Raw genomic sequence first — 19,215 nt, forward strand, 5'->3', positions numbered from 1 at the left:
CTGGTAATGGTGGCTTGGGTCTGGTAAGGGGCCAGGAGAACATATGACACATTCCTGTGCTAATAAGGAAGAAACAGGAAAAGGAGCCCAGATCCGCACTGAAAATTTGAAACTACCTACCTAAAAGATGTGCTGCAGAAGATGTTCTTCAAGCTTAACAAACCGTTGAGGAGGGATGATGCAAGGAGTCTGGTGAAAAGGGTGGGCATATATACCCTTTTTACAATTTGAATAACCATTAATCCAATGTAATGACTTCCAGGCTTTCAGAAAGCAGGAAATCAGTCGTCCTTTGGGAAACACACTCTCCCTCTAGCAACAACTTGAGACTCAGAGGAAGGCTGCGGCTTTCCCTGCCTTAAATGCTCCAGGGCTACATGTGCTTTGTCTCTGAAGAGACATACCAGGACAATTCAATGTCGTAATATATATATTGATAAATGTGGCCTGTACATCCGCCGAAAAGCATGCCAATGTAAATCAAGCACGCACACACAGAGAAATAAACAAGTCCATGGCCCTAACGACCGAATGCGCAGTGTCCAGTTCTGTTCTTATGATGTGTTGAGATTCATCTTAACCACCACGGACCGATTCGCTGAAGAGGTATTTGGGATGCTGCTGCAGGTTGAGTACTACCATGTCCAATAAGGTAAGCAACATCAAAGAAGGCATACAGCAAGTAGGGAATGAATTGCCAAGCTTCTACCTGATAAGGAATTTTTGTACCCAAGATACTCTAGATTCTCAGGCTCCCTGTCTGGTGGATGCGATGGAAATGTCCTGGGATTTTGCACGACACACAAAGACACTGGAACAACAAGATTTTCTGCTGATATGTGGGCCAATGGGAACAGCATATCTCCCGGGGCTGGCCTGTATCTTTGGGCCACAGATGTTTTCACTGCAGGGATGGTTTCTGGTTTGTCCCATGTTTCTCTAATACGCACCATAAAGTGTTGTTGAATGGCAAAAGTGGCTCTGCTTATGAAGTTGTGAACTCTAGAACTTCCATCAAAGTATTCAAATTCAGCTCCACTGATGGCAGGGGTAGTTCAAGGAGCACCGCTGTCTTTTTAAAAACATTTTTATGCCTTCCTGCACAGGTCCAGCCTGGCCTGTCCACAGAACTAAGTAAATATCCAGGGAGGCGTCCAGATGGGTGGAATTTTTCAGTGCCAGAAGTCAGCAGTCTCCAGTGAATGAAGTGGGAATAACTGGTCACCACTATAATCTGTACCTGGGATTGTCCTTATGACATCTCTAGTGGATCAGAATCAGAGACAAAAAGCTTGTGCATTCTTTGCTGCACACCTCTTCTAATCCTGTATTGCTCTTCCACCTATCATTCTCAGGGCCTCTCTTCTTGAATTATGGAACTTAAATGTCCTGGTCAATGCCTCCTGCTGAGGAGCTGCTGACAGCTGTGGAGATGGTGCTGGACTAGCACAATTCTTATGGAACAGCGGTGATGGTCTGCACTTTGGGAGAACCCCCCATGGGAAAGCAACCTGGGCCCCACAGAGTCCCAGGGGTCCAAAAGGCACTTAAGAGGGGTAAGCACTTCTAAATGTGACCATGAAGGAAGAGTGTGGGATCCGTACCAGGAAGGAACTCAGGATAGCTCAACACCAGCATTGCTGGCGGAATCGTGTTGGCAGACCCACAAAAGTGGAGGAGGATCCAGAGGTTGGGTGATCTCCACAAACTATGCTCTGAAGATGAAGATTTGATCTAGACCACGACTACAGTTAGGGCCAACTGTTGTCCAGGGTACAGGTCATGTACTGCTTGGTCACACTCTCTTTAATGGTCTTAGGAAGCATGGTGCAGCACTGGTCACAGGAACAAAAATCATTCCTAGAACTCGGGCACAGCAGGCAAACATCATGCAGGTTGGTGATGGATATCAGTTTGTCGCAAGTGTGTCAGAGCTTCAATCCTGACTTTTTGGGGCACTAAAAGTTTTGCAATAGAAAAATTCTGAAGAGAAACTTCTGTGCGCAGCTCTGGATCTGCATCAAAGGGTGAGGAAAAAACAGGAACTGGAGTCAGAGAACCAGAGTGGGTGCAATATGGTTTCATGAGGTCACCATGACCTCACCCGTCGTGATGGACCCTGCTCAACCCACCAATGTGGGAGAGCAATCACAAGTTTCAGAATGGGTTATTCAACAGATAAGGAATCTCCAAGCACAGGTATCCATCCATCTGAAGCTACTTTTAAAGCTGCACTTGTGAAAAATGATCTCAGAATAAATGGAATTATTGAAATGTTGACACTGGCGAAAATTAAAGTCGAGACTGACCTAAGAAAGAGGTCTGTATTTTCGCAATTCCTCTCTAGGAAATGCAGAAATTAGGAAGCCATAAAAGTACTGGGAACCAGAGGGTTGCAGAGGCTAAGACATTTACATGTTTCCCAACTCGAAGAAACCAAGTATCAATGTTAAAAAAAAAACACAAAAACAGCTAATAAAAACGGCAGGCCTCGAATAGGTGAAAAGTGTGGATTGGCAAAAGTGCCTCGGAGAAATGCTGTTGCATTGTTTTCAAAAACTGAGCAACCAGCTTAAATTTCAGGCAAAAATGTTCCTCCAAAATCTAAAACACCTACTACCAGCTAATGCTATGTATTCTGGGGTAAAATCTCCAAAATAAATAATACAAAAATATTCTGTGTGGCCTACCACTATAATATTCAGTTTTCATTGTACCAAATGGCATACCACCAACTGACCAACATTTGTTATGACGAGCCTTGAGTGGATTAACTATTTGTGACTTTGGGTGCATTTTTCTGAAAGAGGCAAGTAATTGGGATTCAACCATAATGTCCCAATAACTGTACATAGGAGAAAGACCGAGACAACATTCCAACATACTAATTAAAGCACGTCCTGAGTTTTTTTTCATAGTACAATAAGGGATCACTTGTCCAACCACACTGGGCATTTAGCTATCCTGTAAAGTTTTATTTTCCTTAACCCCTTCGACGCTCATGACGAGCTCAGCTCGTCATGAGTACACCTCTCGTACACTCATGCCGAGCTGAGCTCGTCATGAACAATGGGTTTTACAGATTTTCAGCGCAGGGGGGGGGGGAATCATAAGAGTAACTGAGTAAACAGACATCCATATTTAAGATAGTTGAAATTTGGCTGCATCGTATCCAACAAGGAGAGACACCTTTAATATATAATCAGGGATAGATATGAGTGTGTGTGGACCAAGGGAGAGAAAGAAATCTGTTGTAAGAAAAATGTATGGTCTGTTACACACAAACCCACCAAGGTGCATTCCACTAGAGTATTTCTATTTCAAACCCAGAATGACACACACATAGATGACAATCCTTCAAAACCTTAGGGAAAAAAGATCAATGCACATTAGTTAGCCACATGATCTTATCAAATAGTCCAGAAACAAGATTACATATGGAAAAACTATTTTCTCCTACTTTTAACTCTATCTTCCGTAACTGCTAAACTGTATAGGGGTGAATTCAACAACAGCATTTTTATTTTTTTTATTTGTGTGCAATTGCAGTAATCAGATTGAAACTAGAGAGGCACGAAGAGGGTACTAGTACTATTTCTAATATTTTGGTCATGATCAATTTGCATTTTTCAAGCTATTTAGGAACAAACATTACACTTGAAAATTGTGGTGATGTCACTAACCTGTGCAGCCTAGAAATCGGTGGCTGATCTGTGCTGGCATTAGGCACATCACACCGATCGAGGTATATATTGATCGTTGGGTAGTATGGAGTCATCTCAAAAACCATATTTCTTATCGACCTAGACAGTAAAGTTTGTTTTGCAAACCCTTTGGAATGTTTTCCAGGTGGTGTCTAACCCAATGGTAGTATTGGAGCCTTTGGTTTGGATCCCCCTTTGACTTCAACTGTGTTATCAAGTTTAAACTGCAAGTTTCGTGACCATGCAACAGCCAACAAATCCAAGATAAAAATAGCTGGGGTGCCAGAAAAACATTTCAACAATTTCATTAAACCTAGTTACGAATCCGGGTTTGTCATTTATACAAAGTGCTAATATTCTCTCTAATCTTAACTGCAAAAAGATTTCCGTTTGACACTAACACCTGGTAAATACGTGGACCCCAGAGAACTAAAGCCACACATCCGCTGCATCATCTGAAGGGGGCTTAGGCTCGATTTTATTCACTTTGAGATGTGCTGGTGCCCATTCGAACATGACCGATTTGACATTTTTTCCTCACAGGCACAGACTTTTCCAGCTGACCAGGGTACTTACCATTGTTAATTCTGATGGATACTGTAATTTCCTTACCTTAGAATATCCCACAGGTGCCAGATTGGAGCTGGAGGTTTTTTGTTTTTTTTAAGCAGTGCTTTCCCGGGCCTGCAGTTGGAGTAGTGCAACTCATTGCTGCCTTAATAACGTCTAAGAAGTGACAGGGAGGAGCTGAATACAAGAGACACCATTGCACCCTGGTGACAGTTTCTTGCGTTTTCCCTTTCCTGCTTTCTTGCGTTTACCCTTTTTCGCGCCCTCAGAGGTAGAGCATGAACAATTGTTGGTAACAGTGTGCTGAAAACTAACTTTGGACCTTTTCAGATCTTAGAATGAGGTCACGCCACAGAAAGGGGAGGTAGGAATACGCAGAGTAATCTTTAGTTCCAGTATCCACCAAAATGAGCATTACAAAAAGCAGGTAACTTGTTTTTCTGATGGATACTTCCAACAGCAGAGTCTTCATCTTGGAATTCTAAAGCAGTAGCTCTCAAAGGTGGAGGGTCTGTGTAGTGGACTCAGACCAAAAGGTTTTGCGGAATTGACCAGGCCAAGCGTCCTTCCTGTTGGGCCAGGCTGTCCAGGCAGTAGTGATTTTGGAATGTATGCAGCAATGCTCACGTCGCAGCCTGGAAGGTTTCAAAGATAGGCGACCCCTGTGCCAATGAGTGGTAGTGTTCTTGTCCCTGGTGGAATGAGATTTCTGACCCTTTGAGGCTATTCTTGCCCAGTGTGAAGAAGATCGTAATGCAGAGGACTGTCAATCTTGACAGGGTCCTCTGTCACAGCGTGCAATTTATTTGATCTTTGTTATGAATATATAAAAATATAGAGCTTTTCTGTGGGCCAACGGATTGAGCCTCCCATCCTCTTTAAAGGAGTGAGAGGAAGAAAAGAACACTGGCAGGCTGATTAATTGTCCAAAGTGGAAAGGAGGCATGGCTTTCGGCAAGAAGACCACCCGAGTCCTCAGCATCTTGTTAGAAAAAAGAATGATGTAGCAAAGATTAAATTAAAGTGTCTGCAGTTCACTCGCACAGGTAGACATAATTTAAGTGAGTTAAGGGATGTAGAGAGCTGCTAAGTTAGGCACTAAGGGCGTTTACACATGAGGAATGTTGACCAAGTAAAGGTCCCACTTTGGAATCGCAAATGGTTTAGGAGGAAACATCTATGTCAAACCTTTAATAAAACTCATTAGAGCAAGTGGTTTAAAACAGGGTGGTTGGTCCGGCAAACACAGAGGAACCAAAATGGTGACAACTTACTTTTTACAGTGCCTACTGCAAACCTTCGCTAGGCTAAGGACTTAACACAAAAGAACGACATCTAACTTCTTTGCTTGTAAAGGGCCAGTATCCTAGAGAATACACCATTCTACTGTGGGCGCTTCTCTACACATTACAGAGTAAACAGCAGATATTTGGGTGTTGGACCCTGCACCGCTGCTCAGAAAGGAGGTCCTCCTGAAGCGGCAATCTGTTTGGAGTACAGATGCTCATGAGTTCTGGGCACCACACTCTCCAAACCCCATTCGGAGCTACAAGAACAACTTGTGTCCAGACGGTCCAGATCTTCTTCAGTACTCAAGGTAGAAGAGATAGCTGTGGGAAGACATACAATAGTCTCTTGTCCCATACCAGCCAGAATGCGTGTCCTAATGAGTGCTCTTCGAAAACCTGGAAAAAGCAAAAGTGTTAACACTGCACATTCTCAATGGCTGCGGAAAGATCTAGCCAGTGTGTTGCCAGTGTGTTACCACTCTGTATTCTACTGTACCTCACCAGGCTGTTGATCATTTGTATTGCACTGTATGAGAAATGCTGATTAAAGACACTCTGTGCCACCTCAGAAAGTAGATGCCACTCAGAATCTTCCAGACGACACCTACTCAGTTTGCTCACTCTGGCATTTAGGGACCCAGCAGGTGGATGGCGGTAAGGACGATGTCTAGGTGATCTAGCCACCTCCACAGATGCAAAGCCCTACCCCAGGACCCTACACTGTACTGAATTTGGCAGTATAGGATGGCAGAACCTGCAGCAGCCTCCCGTTGATGGACAGCAGAAATGGCTTTAGGATTAAACAACTGGCTTGCACCTCCAGACGGCTGATGTGGAGCCATACCTCCAATGAAGACCAGAGGCCTTCCACAGATGACCTAAAACGCATCAGTGATGCGTCCGTCACCACTGGGACCAGCTAGCCACCAATGCAAGTTGGGTCATCTCTTTCGAGCCCTGGACAGTTTCGGAAAGGTGGCCTTGATGCTGGATTCCATAGGATTTTAAGTTCCACAGCAGGGCTCTTATGTGCCACATGGTTTAGTTGACAAGGAAGAAGGCTAAGGAATGAAGATACCTCCGAGCCAGCCTCACTAGGATCCCAGAGTGAACCTGAAGCATCTGAATCTTAAGATTGAATGGCCTGTACTTGTTGCTGCAGAGAAAAGGCCCTGAACTCCACAGATTCCAGAATCTACATGATGAATGAGAGCCTTTGTGATGGAATCAGGTGTGACTTCAGCTTGCTTATGGTAAACTCCCAATGGTTTTGCCACTGTCTAACGGTGGTCCACAAATGGTTCAGGTGGGTTCGCCTTTCTGCAGCCAGTTATTGAGGAACAGGCACACAGGAACTCCAAACCTCCGAAGATGGTCAACCACCGCTATTACTTTTGTGAACGCAAAAGAGGTGCTGGTGAGACCAGAGGGTACAAAGCTCTTGGCCCACCTTTGTGTTCACTTTTGATTACTTTGGATTGTTAAGTCAGTACTTACCTTGTTCTAGCACGAGGTTGAATCTTGTATGTCATAACAGGGTTGTTGTCAGTTATGGCCTAAACCCTTCAGTGAGCAGGACGTGTGGCCTTTCTCTCCATGCAACTTAATAAAGAAGCTTTACTTAGTTCCTGTGTCCTGAATGGTGTATACAAACACCTATCTTGAATCCAAGATAGTGCCTGCAAGATGGGTATATGAAAATACACATATGGAAAGTCCTAGGACACTATCCTCTCCCCTGGGTCCACAGCATGACAAAACTGAGCCAATGGAAGCAATCTGAATTTGGGCTTACACGGGAAGGCATTCAGAGGTCAGATGTCCAGGACAGGCTAGAGACAGCTGTCCTGTTTTTTAAGATGGGGAATTAGTGGGAATAGCAACCACTACCCTTCCTAGAGTTTGGCACCCTCCTTATAAAACCTTTAGAAATTAACAGGTGTGCCCTCCTGTAGGAAACTGGATTATTAGCTGATGGAGTTGAGAGTACTCCAAGTATTAATGCCCCAGTTAACTATAGGGTCTACATAGGCCTCAATAAAATAAACTCTAACACAGAGCAGTCAGGTTTAACTTAGGAGACAACCAGAGTAAAGCATGTAACACCAAAACTATTACAAAGTAAGAAACATCATAATAACAATTCCACTCTAATTTATAAAGATAGTATACATTATAACCTTCAAAATGACAACAAAGTGACAGAAATCTATTGTAGGGAATCGGAGATCTGATTTTTAGAAGATTTTAGTTTTTAAACTTGAATCCAGTGCCAAAATGCACAAACTGCCTACTGCGGTTATCTCATTGCGCTAGGCCGGGTTAAAGTCAAAAGTTATGGCTGACGTGATGGAGCGTGGGTTAGATACTGGGATAAGGTTCATCCCAATTAAATCTTTACCTTTGGACTTCGTCTTTTTCTTGGAGGATTTATCTTGTTGATGGTGAGGCCTGCCTGCGGAATCTGAATAAGAGCTTGACATATGTGGCTAGCTCCTTGTCACTGGTCCCACTGAAATCTTCCTTGAGGGTACTTAGATTTTATTCTGAAGTCAAGCTACTCCCAGAAGGGCAAACTAGCAAGTCGAATCAGATTGGCGACCGACCTTCTGCAGACAGGCTTCCAGGTTGGTCCTGGTCACCTTTGTTCTCCCAGCAAAAATTCTTGGAAAATGTTCATAGTACCAACTACTAAGGTTAGGCAGCATGAGTCCACACTGACTATTTTATAAGGACCCCTGGACTTCAGGGACACCACTCAGCAGTCAGGACACAGTATCACAGGATTCACCACCAGGATCTAAGGCAAAACCAGTTGCAACTGGTTGTAGTATTCTAGATTATAGAATGTAGTGCTTATAGAATGATGTTAGGTCACTATGTTAGGTCATAGGGTGGTTCGTTGGAAGCTGTTGATGAGAAGGCTGGTTGTGTTATCCAGTTTCTCCCACCCAGTTTCTCCCTTGTGGATGTCAAGCTGTATCTTCTTTGGAATAAATCCTGCAACTTGAACCTGTGTTCCTGCACTTATTTACTACACTGGTAACCTGGATATTCCTCTACCTTATGTTGCAGGTTACTTCTTGTAACTTTTTGTGACCCTGTAGCAGTGTAGAAGACTAGACAACTAGTTCTAAGAGACCACTCTTTTGTCCTAAGTACAAGTGGGAGCAGATCCAGCTCTTGTGGTTGCTTCTCACAGGTCAAACAGCAAGCACAGCCTTCCTTTGTGAAATCCTTGCTGCAGAAAGTGCAGTCCTCCTTGGTGCAGTCCAGGGGTCAAGCAGGCACACTCATCCTTCTGTATTCCACAGGTCCAGAAGTGATCAAAGTTCTCTTGGCAGGGTTGCCAAGTTTACCCTTTGAACAAGCTGGTGGGAGGGAGGACTCCCTAGCCAATAGAGCTACAACTTCTTTGGGACATCTGACCTACTGTAGGACTACTCCCCGGGAAGTATGGCATCTACTTATCCCAGAATGCACTATTCTGCCCACTAAACATGGCCAGACCCTTCTTTGCACGTGTAGAACTCCTTTACCCACCCTAATATAAATTGAAGAGCACCCAGGCTGGCTGGCACAGTCTCATTTGTTCTTGCAGGAGCAACTTGCATTTGAAGTGTAATTAGCCCACTGAGGCTCTTCCCAGCCATCATGCTACAGGAGAGGAACACTCCTCCCAGCAAATGGCTCCTCTTGTCCTTAGTTCCTGAGAACACTTGACACCTAATTCACAAGGCATTAATGGTAGTTGTAAGCTGCTGAGCCAATCAGAAAAGGGTACCAGTGGCCTTTTAGTCAGCTTTGAAAAGTAAAGCTTTGTTTCTAAAATAATTTTGTTAAATCAGACGTTGGCACTAAGTTGGGCTTAATGTAATTATTAATATGACACTTTGACAACCTTCAAGTTGCTTCCATTGGGAACTAACACTTTATTGAAATTAATAAAAGTTATCCAATGGGGCATTCAGCTTTCCAATAGGGAAAATTGACTTTGGAGATTTTCCACAAGTGGTGCATGTAAAACAGTTTATACATGCGCTGCTACTTAGAGCCATGCACCCTACCCCCTGGGCCCTGAGGGTAGACCTTAGGGATGACTTATAGGCAATAAATATGGAATGTTGGGCATGTTGACCAGTCGAAATTGAGAGTATTTTAACTGGCATGTTTTTATTTGCCAATGCAGTGGTGCACACTTAAAAGCACCACTACCTTTCACAAGTGACACTTCAACCTCCAGGCCTGAGTACCCTAAGTACCTTATACTAGGGACTTCTAGGTCAGTTAAACTATCCAAGTAGGATTAACAATTTGGATATCTTTTTGCTTGCCAACTAGGTTGCATAACAGGCCTAGCACCAAACCTTTATTTGCTATTTTATTGGTGGCACACATAGTGGTGAAGTCCACTAAAGGCAGCTTAACCTTCAGGCCCTAGGGTACTCAGAGTAGCTTTTTCTAGAGGCTTTACATGTAAGTTAACCTTGCCAATCAGGGAATTAGCCAATTTATACCCACAAGTATAAGCTTCTAGAGATCAGAGCACATACACTGGATGTCAGCACCCCAGTGTACAGTCATCGTACCTAAAGTAATCAAAAAGAAGGTGAACCTGCAAAAAGCCATCCTCCTACACCTTCTTTAGTAGGATGGCTAGGTGCTCCTCAGAAACTTGTTCTGGGGCAGGAAGGATATTGAACAGCACGGAGACAAAAAGTAGAGCATAGCTTTTTTAAACAATTTTCAAAAAACATCTATTGAATGTGATGAATTGGCAACCTGGAAGGAAGTGCAGGATCCAGCCTACTACTAGTTGTGTATGCACCGCTGAGGGCAAACTAAAGAGGTTTTGAGGCCATGGTAGCAGAGGAAGAGAAGTTAGAGGATTGATGCCCCTGCTTGTCTGCACACTGTCTGCCAAGTACATGTCCATAGCTGTAAAAGAAGTAGGCTGTCTGCTGTATCATTGCCAGGGAAGGCTATCTCTGTCTATATGCCACACCACGGCAATAGCACATACATTTTTATAACTGGTGAAGTTTGGCAGATTCAGCAGTCCCAAAAACATGCTGAAGCTCTGCTGTTTAAGGCTTCACAAGTGGAATCTGGCTTCTCTCTGAAGAGGTCTAATCCATAAAAGGGCATGTCCATTAGGGAAGCCTCTACATCAACGGAGAATCCAGTGGACTTCTAGGAAGTCTATGAAGGACAACACTTGTACAGACTGACCTGCCAGTACAGTCCATAGTATCCAAACAGGCACAGATAACCTAATTAGCCGCATCCTTTTCATCATGGATCTTCTGGGCCAGGGAGACATTAAGAACCTCAGGATTGCTGGAAAGATTTCACTGTCTATGTCCCAAAGCCATGTGTGTCTCATACCAAGAGACAGACTGTGTTTATGGATTGCAGTGCCAGGTTGCCTTTAGCAAATATGTATTTTCCTCTGAATCAGTTCTTTTGGTTTGCCTATCCACAGGACTGGTAGGAAATAGGTTACGTTTCACATTACTGGGTCGAGGGCTGTACAATAAGACTCTCCACAGTAGGGTGCTTGTGAGAAAATCTGTTTTTCAGGGGACCAGCCTACAGCATCTGGCCATCTGCCAGCTAAAAGGCAGGATAGAATATGGTTAACAACAGGTAGTTATCAAGATAATTGAAGGTTATCATTAAATGCAAGTAAATACCCCAACATTCCTGGCCCAGGCTGTAAATTACTATCAGAACATAATAGTGTCAATGTAGGGCAGCTACTATTCTAGTAACTTGGATGCCCATCGAACTACAATTGTAAATTATACACTTTCTTCTGTCAGTGACCCATGTCTGAGTCAAGGGCTATTCTCAGGGGAGGTATCAAGCCATCACACTCACCATCATCACTACAACCATCATCATCATTATCCTGTGGTGAACCCTACCGTGGGATAGTATCAGAGTCCAAGTCAAAAAGATAACGTACCTTCTGCACATAGTTGTGATGCAGTAGAGAAACAGAGTTAGAATTCAGATGCATGGCAACTGGGCAAGTTCTAGCAGATGTCAGTCTGGGGTTCCACATGGGCATCGGCTTGGATCATCCATCGGCATCAGGAACAGGTCTGGTTCCAGGGGCCAGAGATCAAGTGTTTACCAGAGAGGTGAGAGCCCATGATTAGGTTCCAAGGGGGACAGATTTTGGAAGGGAGGGGCCACAAGTGGTAACCAGACTGGAGGCGTCCGCAGTTCCATGGGACCTGAAACACCATTGAAGTGCACTGAAAATTTGCAGCAAAGTCCCCTTGAAGACCCTCTTCTGCAGTGGGTTCGACAACATCCCAGGGAACTCAGGGCATGTTGGGACAAACTGTGAAACTGGTTACATGCCAATGACCTTGATGGAGTGAGAATTACATCTCAACACCTTCAAGCCTTCTCTGTAGGTTTGGTGTGTCAGAATGAGATTGAGTCTCCATTTGCTTTCTTATGCTTGCATTTATACTTGGCATTACCGGAGGATTTGAGTGGGAAGTGGAGAGGACATGGGAATGGCCATGACTATGACCACAATTTGGAGTGGGAGCAGGATCTGCACGAAGACGCAAGCTCTTCTTGTGTTCGGTGAACCAACTTCACCACCCATCTTGAATCGCCTTTGGGTGCATCGTGGAGCATTTATCACAGAACTTTGGACGGGAGTTATGTCCAGAGCCGAGGAACCAAAGGCATGCCTTGTGGGGGTCAGTGACCAAAATCAGCTTTCTGCAGTAGCGGCACGGCATAGTATGGACATTGGTTACTAGCACACAGTGGAAACATTTTGGAGTCATCAGCGGTCCAGCAAAGTCTAGAGTGCTGCTCTGGATCCATATCAGAAGGTGTAGAAAGATAGGAACTGATGTCAGGACCCAGGGTTGGCGCTTAAACATGAGGCATTACAGTTAGAAAGAAGCAGCATGATGCCACCAACCGACACAGTGTAGCACTGCTGCAACAGTCTCTGGTTGCGGTCTTCCACTTCGGGACAGACCAAGGTGAGAAATCGGTGGTACGAGTTCTTTATCATAAGTCACAGGTTCTAAAGTTTCATAGCAATATGGACTCCTTTTGTCCTGCCTGTCCACTTGTCAAGCCATTGGAGAAGCTCCAATTGAAAACCATCATAACCCTCCTATCCCTAGATCTTGGTAGATTAAGTTCCAATGATTGGGAACAGAATCCCAAAAGTGGTTAACTAAATAAGCAAGTTTAACCCCAGCCAAATTTTGCTTGACCCCAAAATACAAGTTAATTTTTAATGACAATATGATTGTAAAGACGAGTGGTTTTGCTAACCTTGATCGGCGTGTGGAATTCATCTTAAATTGTTGTTACTGAAAAGGAGAGGAATACGGTTCAATGGGCCCCATTTCATCCTGCCAGGACACTTTGTCTTGGAAATTAATACATTCATGTTAAAAGACAAGCCCTAGCACATGAGGAGTATGGGCTACACAATCTAAGATCTACTACTTTGATGTTGAAAGGTTGAAAATATAACTAATGGGCATCCATCTGTCTGGTAATAGGCCTTGTTTTGGGATATTTATCAATGAGTTCTTTATTCCTCTTGTTGATGAGAAACTGGACTATCTGTATGGGTGCATTAGAGGGCTAGGGTGCACAATACTGAAGGCAATCCATTCAATAGCTCAGGTGTTTGGTAGAACAGTCTGAGCAAATTCCACTAGACCGGTATGGAGTTAACACCTGAAATAAATATTTTAAAATAACCATGGGCTACTTTTAGGGGCTGTCCTTGAAGAAAAGATTAAGAAGAATTCAATTAACATTTGAACTTGGTCACACAGTTTGCCTTTAGAAAATGAATAATCAGTAAAAGCTTTTGTAAAGCAATTCATGTCAGTATTTCTATGTTTTAGTGGAATCCTAATGCTCTGCCATTAAGCAAATGTTGGTTAAAAATCTAGTGTACTAGAGACAGGTTAGTACCATCTGTAGCTCTGTCAGTACCGAGCTTTACACATTGCTGATCAAAAAGAACCACATAGTAAGAGTTACTCCATTGTTCATTCAGCATCAGAATTCCACTTCAAATGTAATGATAGAAAAGAAAGCTCCGTGACCCAGGAGTAAACAAATAGACAAGTCCAGCAGGTACACTCCAACTGTTAGGTCTTGTGATAGGTTATCTCTAGATAGATGTAATTAATACATTGTTGTTCTCATGCCTCAATAGACTTCTAGCATGATTACACTACTCTAGGCATAGAAGTTCTGTAGCTATCTTGTTGCGTCTCTTAAGATGCAAAGTGTGTCCGACTAATAACAGTGCCTTTCCTCCAGCTAATATCAGCGAAGCTGTCAACAATGTACATCTTTTGACTGTGATGCCCAGAGTTCAAACCTCGAGTCAAAGTTTAAGGTCTTGCAGGTTCACAACAGCATACTTTGATGTATAATATCCTGACAAGCCTGCTGTCTTGACGACTTAGCCTAAAGTAATTGTTTGGTGCACAATACTCTGAAGCATTCATCCTATGCTCAGTTATCCTCATTATTAAATGGGCCCTTAATCAACTTTAGCTAAATATAATTCTGTCAATCACTTTATGTTGTGCTCCTCACTAAATATTGATGCAAAACTTATGTTAAAAACACATCCTCTTTTAAGAACCTCAAATTATTATCTATTCTTGAATAAAACTAAATTAAATTTGGCAAAGAAATTCTAAGGCTGAATATCATTTTTTTAATTCTGCAGATTTGTCAAAGGGTAACAATTTTGAGAAATTCAAAAACAGATCTACGCCAAAACAGCTTGACAATATTTACAGAATCATCATCAATCGATCAATCAATCAATTTTTTTTTAATGCGCACTACTTACCCATGAGAGTTTCAAGGCGCAGGGGGGTGGGGGTAGGGGGCAGGATGTTGCTACTGCTTGAATAGCCAGGTCTTGAGGTGTCTTCTGAAGGTAAGCAGGTCCTGGGTCTGCCATAGGGAGATGTGTCTTGGCGGCGAGGTGGGAGAACGATCTGCCGCCAGAGGTCGTTCTTCGGATGCAGGGGACTGTGGCGAGCGTGAGGTCGGCGGAGTGGAGCTGGCGGTTGGGAGTGTAGAAGCGGAGTTGTCTGTTGAGGTATGCTGGTCCGGTGTTGTGGAATGCCTTGTGTGCGTGGGTGAGGAGCTTGAAGGTGATCCTCTTGTTGATGGGGAGCCAGTGCAGGTCTTTCAGGTGGGGTGTAATGTGGCTGCGATGAGGAATGTCGAGGATCAGGCGTGCAGAGGCGTTTTGTATGCGTTGTTTCAGGAGTTTGGCCGAGGCTCCTGCCTAGAGGGCATTTCCGTAGTCCAACCTGCTGCTGACGTTGCGTCAGTGACCATTCTTCTTGTTTCGGTGGGGATCCACCTGTAGATCTCGCGGAGCATGCAGAGGGTGTTGAAGCAGGACGACGAGACTGTGTTTACCTGCTTTGTCATGGAGAGAGTATAGTCTAGGATGACCCCTAGGTTGCGTGCGTGGTCGGTGGGTGTTGGAGCTATTCCCAGTGCGGTCGGCCACCAGGAGTCGTCCCAGGCCGAGGGGGTGGAGCAGAGGATGAAGACTTCAATCTTGCCCAAGTTTAGCTTCAGTCGGCTGTTCTTCATCCACTCGGCAACGGCTTTCATTCCATCGTGGAGGTTGGTTTTGGCGGTGGGGGAGCCTTGGTGAGGGAGAGGATCAGGTGGGTGTCGTCGGCGTAGGAGATGATGTTGAGGTCGTGCAGTCGGGTGACGTGGGCGAGCGGTGCCATGTAGATATTGAACAATGTTGGGATGAGTCCTAGGGTACGCCGCAGACCCTGGTACTGATGCACCATTGTTTTCAGATAAATGTTCACAAAAGATCAGGCAAAATACCGTGACTCACAGGGCAGTCGATTAAGTGGCTGAAGGGGGCTGACCTACTAGCCTATGCGGTTTGCTCTTGTAGGCAGAAACAGATTGCAAATTATACTAACAGACCAATTGAAGACTAGGGCTGACCTAAAGGCTATCTGTGTATGCATAATTTTCCCATTATACCGGTCAGTCCCTGTCAAATTATAAATATGCACAAAGTCACTGTTGACAAACAATATATACAACCCTTATTATGGGTTCCTAACAAGTATTCTAAGATTAAATGTTCTGCCCCCAGGGTTTGTCAGAATCTTACCCACTATGGTAAATGGTGCGACTGAAAGTAACAAAATACGTGTCCACAGGATTTAGAACATCATAAAAACAATTCATTCTTGAAGGCCTTTCGGCCATAGCATAAGTTTTTCACAACAAGTCAAACCTAGTGCATTTGCCATAACATATTCAACCTTTGCCATTTGAGAGAATGTTTTGCAATGACCCAATCAGGCCTCTAGGCATTAACAATGGCTTGTCACAATACCATCTAATGCTTACTGTATTGAGCATATGCTTTCCAACGAGCAACTAAACAAATGTATCTAGAGGTATACAATCAAAACCAAGGGTTATCATAATACAAATCTTCTATACACCCATTTGTCATTGAGATAACTAACACCAACCCAGTGATCTATGTAAATGCACATAAGAAAATACCTTTTTACAGTCTACACAATAGTGTGAAATAAATCAACCCTCTATAGTTTAATAGCTTTGACATACGCTTATCACAATAAAGTTGGGTCTATAGCCTTTGTTGTAATTTTTCAGATTAAACAGATCAGAGCTATGGCTTCTCAGATTACCACCCACCCCCACCCCCCAAAGAAAAGCAATCAGACCTATAGCATTTACCATTACCTTGCCAACATAACCAAATCAGGTCCATTATATTAAGTGTAAAGCATTACCACAAGGCAATCGTCTGGCATACAATCATAAAATTACAAATATTAACAAAGCTAGTTGCCAAAAACAAAATACAAACCCCACCTAAGTGGGCCTAGCAAGGATTATAACAGTGACAAGCTACCAACCCAAGGATTTATCTGAGAGGCACCAACCCCCTTGCTTACATCAGGAATCATTGAGTTTCCATGTGACCACATTCTCGGTTACAGACTTTAAAAGAGTGTAGAAACCAAACCACTATTAAAGGCATATTCCCTTTAACATGTGCTTTCACAATAAAAAACAGGTCAGGTCTACTGCCAGGTCATAACCTTTTATGATGAACAGACCAGACCTATGACATTACATTTCACAATGAACAATCATGGCCATAACCTTTATCACGGTCTTAGCACCATCACCAGCTTAGAGACATACTGTACACAGCATAAGCTTTTCTGCAAGGCCACCATTAGGTGTAGTGTCAGAAAATTGGACATGTATCAGAATTATAGATGGCAATACAATATGCAACTCCCCTAAGGGGGCTTAAAAAGGAGTATTGCAGAGAATATTTCATATCCATTGTGTTTGTCAGGGGGGTCAGCCAATACCAAACATTTTACCATCCACGGTGATCTGTGAGATTTAATGAAACAAAATGCATGTCTTCATGTCTAGAAGGTCTAAATAGGTAAGAGTTAACAGGAGTACAATTCGAATGTCAGAAAAGGGTGACTAAAGGGACACATAATTATACCAGTACCAACATGCACAAACACAGTCGATTCTTGTGAACACATAACATTAGGCAGTTTAAAAATGTCCCTTCTGAAGTAGTAGCCACAATGAAACATTAACAATCACGCAGAGCACAAACTAAACACCAGACCTGTATCTTCCGAGAGCCTGACCACGATCTCCATCACCGTTTGGAAATCTTCCTCATTGCTGCTGAAATCTCGGAGTACGTCCAGCAGACCCCGGGCAATGATCTGTCTGCAAAGAAAAGGTGAACATGAACATGCATGCCACTACTGGTAACACACTGCAAAAAAATACTGTGAAGCGGCACAGTGCTACAACAGAAAATAGCAACGCAAATCAATCGACAAAGAAATTCAAATACTTTCCATTTCAAGGTTTGAAAAGTTGCCCACCATAAACCACAAGACTGTATGGAAGGCTCAAGGTCCTTGATAGATTTTAAATAAACTGAAGACTTGTAATGTTTTGTGTAGTTCAAGCTCCAAAAGAAATGGAGCATCGCGGGTCGACTTAGCCTTTTCTCTTGCTATGGATATCATGTGGTGAAGGCTACTTTAATGCCACCGTGGTTACAGACATACTTCTATAAATAGAAAGCGATGCACTTTTACAGTAAATATTAATGCAGCCTCGAAAAATTCAAGTGAATTCTTTTTTTCTGACCTTTCAAACATTTATGAGATGAGTAAAGTCTGATTTATACTTGCAACAGACATGTTCTGCCAAACTATGTAAAGTATGTAAATCACTAATAAACTTTGGAATTCTTTGATGCACATGCAAAAAACTTTCCAATATAATCAAATATGCAGTTAAGATTTTGTGTAAATTGATGAAAAGGGGAAAGCAATAGCAGAAGGAAGAGAAATAGAAGGGTTGCAGAAGTGAAAGACAAGGAAGACACAAAATTTCCATGCGGACTGAAATTCCTAAGCTTGCACCATAATAGAGGATGTTGTCAAACTTATATTTGGAAATAGCTGGTTGAAAATCCTTGCACCAGTTACTTGATAAAAAAAAACAGGAGTTAAAATGTGAGGATATTTGGTAATGTTTGTTTGTGAACTGTTTTAGAAACTAAAATTTAAATTAAAAATGGAATATATTTGAATGTGATACTTTTTCTTGTCCACTCGGCAATTACGCAATTCATTTCCAGCACAGCCAGTTCCCCATAATTACCGGCAAAGAGAAAAAAATGCCTATTTCTCTTCACTGCACTAACTAAAGGTGAGGTACGGAAAATGGCAGAGATGCTGTGCAAACATCTTGGGTGGTCAAAACTGCTGCAGTCCTAGGACTGTAAGCAGAAAACGAGCACTAAGCACCTCTTTAGCCAGTTCCCAGTATTTCCCAAAGGTCTGGGACTGGGGAGGCATATGAATGCAGGACCCCACCACCTCTTCGTCTTTTTAAGATATATCACACCTCCAGGGCACAACTTGGGGACTGTGGCTTCTGTCCTCTTGCTATTCTGGCTATCCGGGTTGTTCACACTTAGGCCTCCTTAACTTTTTTTCTACAGAATGTATCCATGCCAAATTTGAGTCCTCCCCCAACATCCTGGGGATTCTAAATGTCCTTGGGTTTTGTGGATTCCCCTGGAAGGGACTACGAAAATAGCCAAAATATAGCTACATTTTGTTTTTTGAGGCAAAATAGGAAAACAGGGCCTTGAGAAAACAAGCATTGGAAATGCAATAGGTCTCGCACCATTAGAGTTAGTGCTTTTAGAATTGTTTATGGGTTTTTTTGTAAATGTTTAGCATTTTTGTTTCCTGTAGCCAATGCTAAAGTATTACAAATAAAAAAAGCCATAAACATTTCTAAAAGCTCTAACTGAAATGGTCTGAGAACTATTGCACTGTGTGAGGGTGAGGGTGAGTGTGAGTGAGGGTGAGGGTGTGAGTGAGGGAGTGAGGGTGAGGGTGAGGGTGAGGGAGTGAGGGTGAGGGTGAGGGTGTGAGTGAGGGTGAGGGTGAGGGTGAGGGTGTGAGTGAGGGTGAGGGTGAGGGTGAGGGTGAGGGTGAGGGTGAGGGTGTGAGTGAGGGTGA

The 19,215-nt window shown here is 43.2% G+C and overlaps 1 protein-coding gene across 2 annotated transcripts in view; it reads right to left on the bottom strand.

Moving 5' to 3' along the window:
* LOC147706079 (serine/threonine-protein phosphatase 4 regulatory subunit 1-like) overlaps positions 1 to 19,215 on the bottom strand; it is a 342,243-nt gene that overhangs the window by 194,595 nt on the left and 128,433 nt on the right. For both annotated transcript variants that reach the window (XM_086932523.1, XM_086932522.1), the window contains one exon: positions 17,286 to 17,392. In XM_086932523.1, the coding sequence (XP_086788649.1) occupies positions 17,286 to 17,392 (107 nt within the window). The remainder of the gene's footprint in view (positions 1 to 17,285; positions 17,393 to 19,215) is intronic.

This window comes from Lissotriton vulgaris, chromosome 7 (assembly GCF_964263255.1).
Source record: "Lissotriton vulgaris chromosome 7, aLisVul1.2, whole genome shotgun sequence".
In the NCBI taxonomy this organism is placed as follows: Eukaryota; Metazoa; Chordata; class Amphibia; order Caudata; family Salamandridae; genus Lissotriton; species Lissotriton vulgaris.